Source organism: Acomys russatus, chromosome 4 (genome assembly GCF_903995435.1).
Source record: "Acomys russatus chromosome 4, mAcoRus1.1, whole genome shotgun sequence".
In the NCBI taxonomy this organism is placed as follows: Eukaryota; Metazoa; Chordata; class Mammalia; order Rodentia; family Muridae; genus Acomys; species Acomys russatus.
In genome coordinates this window covers 28,403,920-28,405,929 of record NC_067140.1, presented here as the reverse complement: position 1 = coordinate 28,405,929, position 2,010 = coordinate 28,403,920, and the positions used below count along the sequence as shown (strand labels likewise).

Here is a 2,010-nt window from a genome sequence, read left to right as displayed (position 1 = left end):
TCTGAGGAATTCCATCTGAGCGTTCCCTCTGGCTTCTGCATATGACACATGCACCCACCTCTTCTGTCTATGTGTCAGTGGGAGATTTTTGCAGCAGAATCCTGGAACACTGCGTATCTCTAAAGGTGGTGCTATACCTGCCTCCACTAAGGGAGTACTTTAAGTAACCCCTCTTGCCCAGATGCCATGAATTGTGTGGTAAAGTAAATAAAAGAATACTCAACTATGCCCCAATACTTTATACTTTTGTTTTAGCATGTACATACTCAGGAGCTTGCTAAGTTTTACCAACTGCAGACAAAGTAGAGTTGAGAAATCCAGTCCTTGTAGAATTGTTGATCCCCTTCTGGTGCAGGCAGGAATATGTTTTTGTTAAGTCACTATGAGTAGGAGATTCAGGGCAGACACTTTGAAAAATGCAAACAACTGTGTCCAAGTATGAAATTTGTGACCTTGGGTACGTGGCTGAACTTAAGCCTTGTTTTTCTTATCTCCAAAATATTCTCTCATTTTCCTCTGGGCTGCATCATGCTTATCTTCCTTTCATTTGTGAGGATAGAGTCAGGTAATTTATTTGCAGTTATATCACTACAAAGTCTGGCTGCAGTCTGAGACTAATATCAAGGAGTACATAATTGCTCTTTTAGCCACTTATATCATGTAATCCTTGACACAAGGTGGGAGTGGGCTGGGGAGAGAGAGAGAGAGAGAGAGAGAGAGAGAGAGAGAGAGAGAGAGAGAGAGAGAGAGAGAGAGAGAGAGAGAGAGAGAGGACACAATAGACCACAAAGCCCCAAAACAATGCCTCTTATTTTGAGCCAGTTTTGATTCTAATTTCTATGATTCCAGGCTCTCAGAAACTGCTCCTTACAACATGGCATCTACAAGCAACATGACAGAAATAATTTTCTTGGGGTTTTCCCAGAGTCAGCACGTACAAAAGGTCATTTTTGTGCTTTTTCTCCTGGCGTACATAGCCATTGTGCTGGGCAATGGCTTCATTGTGGTGACTGTCGTGGCCAGCAGGGGGCTCTCTTCTCCCATGTATTTCTTCCTTAGCTACTTGTCACTGGTAGAACTCTGTTACTGTTCTGTCACAGCCCCCAAACTCATATTTGACTCTTTGCTCAAGAGAAAAGTAATTTCCCTCCAGGGCTGCATCACACAAATATTTTTCCTCCATTTCTTTGGTGGCACTGAAATCTTTCTTCTGACAGTGATGGCCTATGACCGTTACGTGGCCATCTGCAAGCCCTTGCACTATGTCACCATCATGAACCGGAGAGTGTGTGGCTTCCTGGTGGGGGCAGCATGGAGTGGGGGCTTGCTGCACTCTGCTGGACAAGCCTTCCTCATTTTCCAGCTGCCCTTTTGTGGTCCCAACATCATTGACCACTACTTTTGTGACGTCCACCCGGTGTTGAAGCTGGCTTGCTCAGACACCTTCCTCATTAGCCTGCTGGTTATCATCAATGGTGGTTCCATCTCGGTGATCAGCTTTGCGGTGCTGCTGGCTTCTTATGTGGTGATTCTGCTTTCCCTGAGGAGCCACACGGCCGAAGGACGACTTAGGGCTCTCTCTACCTGTGCCTCTCACATGGCCGTGGTGGGGCTGTTTTTCATTCCTTGCTCTTTTGTCTACATGAGACCCTGCACCACCCTCCCTGTGGACAAGGTTGTGGCGGTTTTTTATACGGTTGTCACACCTCTCTTGAACCCCATTATTTACTCTTTCAGAAACACTGAGGTGAAAAATGCCATGAAGAGACTTGTGTGGAGGAAGGTGGCTTGGGAAGAGAAATAGAAAATCTGGGCAAAACAGGGACAATAGAGATGAGAAGTTGGGGCTACCTCAGATCCCACCTGCTTGTTCTCTGTCTCCTCTGGCAGTGGCCTTATTGAAATTTCCATTTCCTCATCTTTATGACAATATAAAAAGAGTGAAAATATTTAGAATGGAGTAAGAGGGATATTCTAGTGTCACAGTAGCCTTGAGGCCGATGGCAAGTC

General features: G+C 45.4%; 1 protein-coding gene across 1 annotated transcript; it reads left to right on the top strand.

Annotated features, from left to right (window-relative positions):
- The first annotated feature begins 874 nt into the window (after positions 1 to 874).
- Positions 875 to 1,804, top strand: LOC127188555 (olfactory receptor 4X1). The gene has a single exon (XM_051144991.1). It carries the CDS (start codon positions 875 to 877, stop codon positions 1,802 to 1,804), a length of 930 nt encoding a protein of 309 aa, XP_051000948.1.
- The last annotated feature ends 206 nt before the right edge of the window (positions 1,805 to 2,010 follow it).

Coding starts and splice junctions, on each gene's coding strand:
- LOC127188555 (XM_051144991.1), top strand. CDS start 875: ATGGCATCTACAAGCAACATGACAGAAATAATTTTCTTGGGGTTTTCC.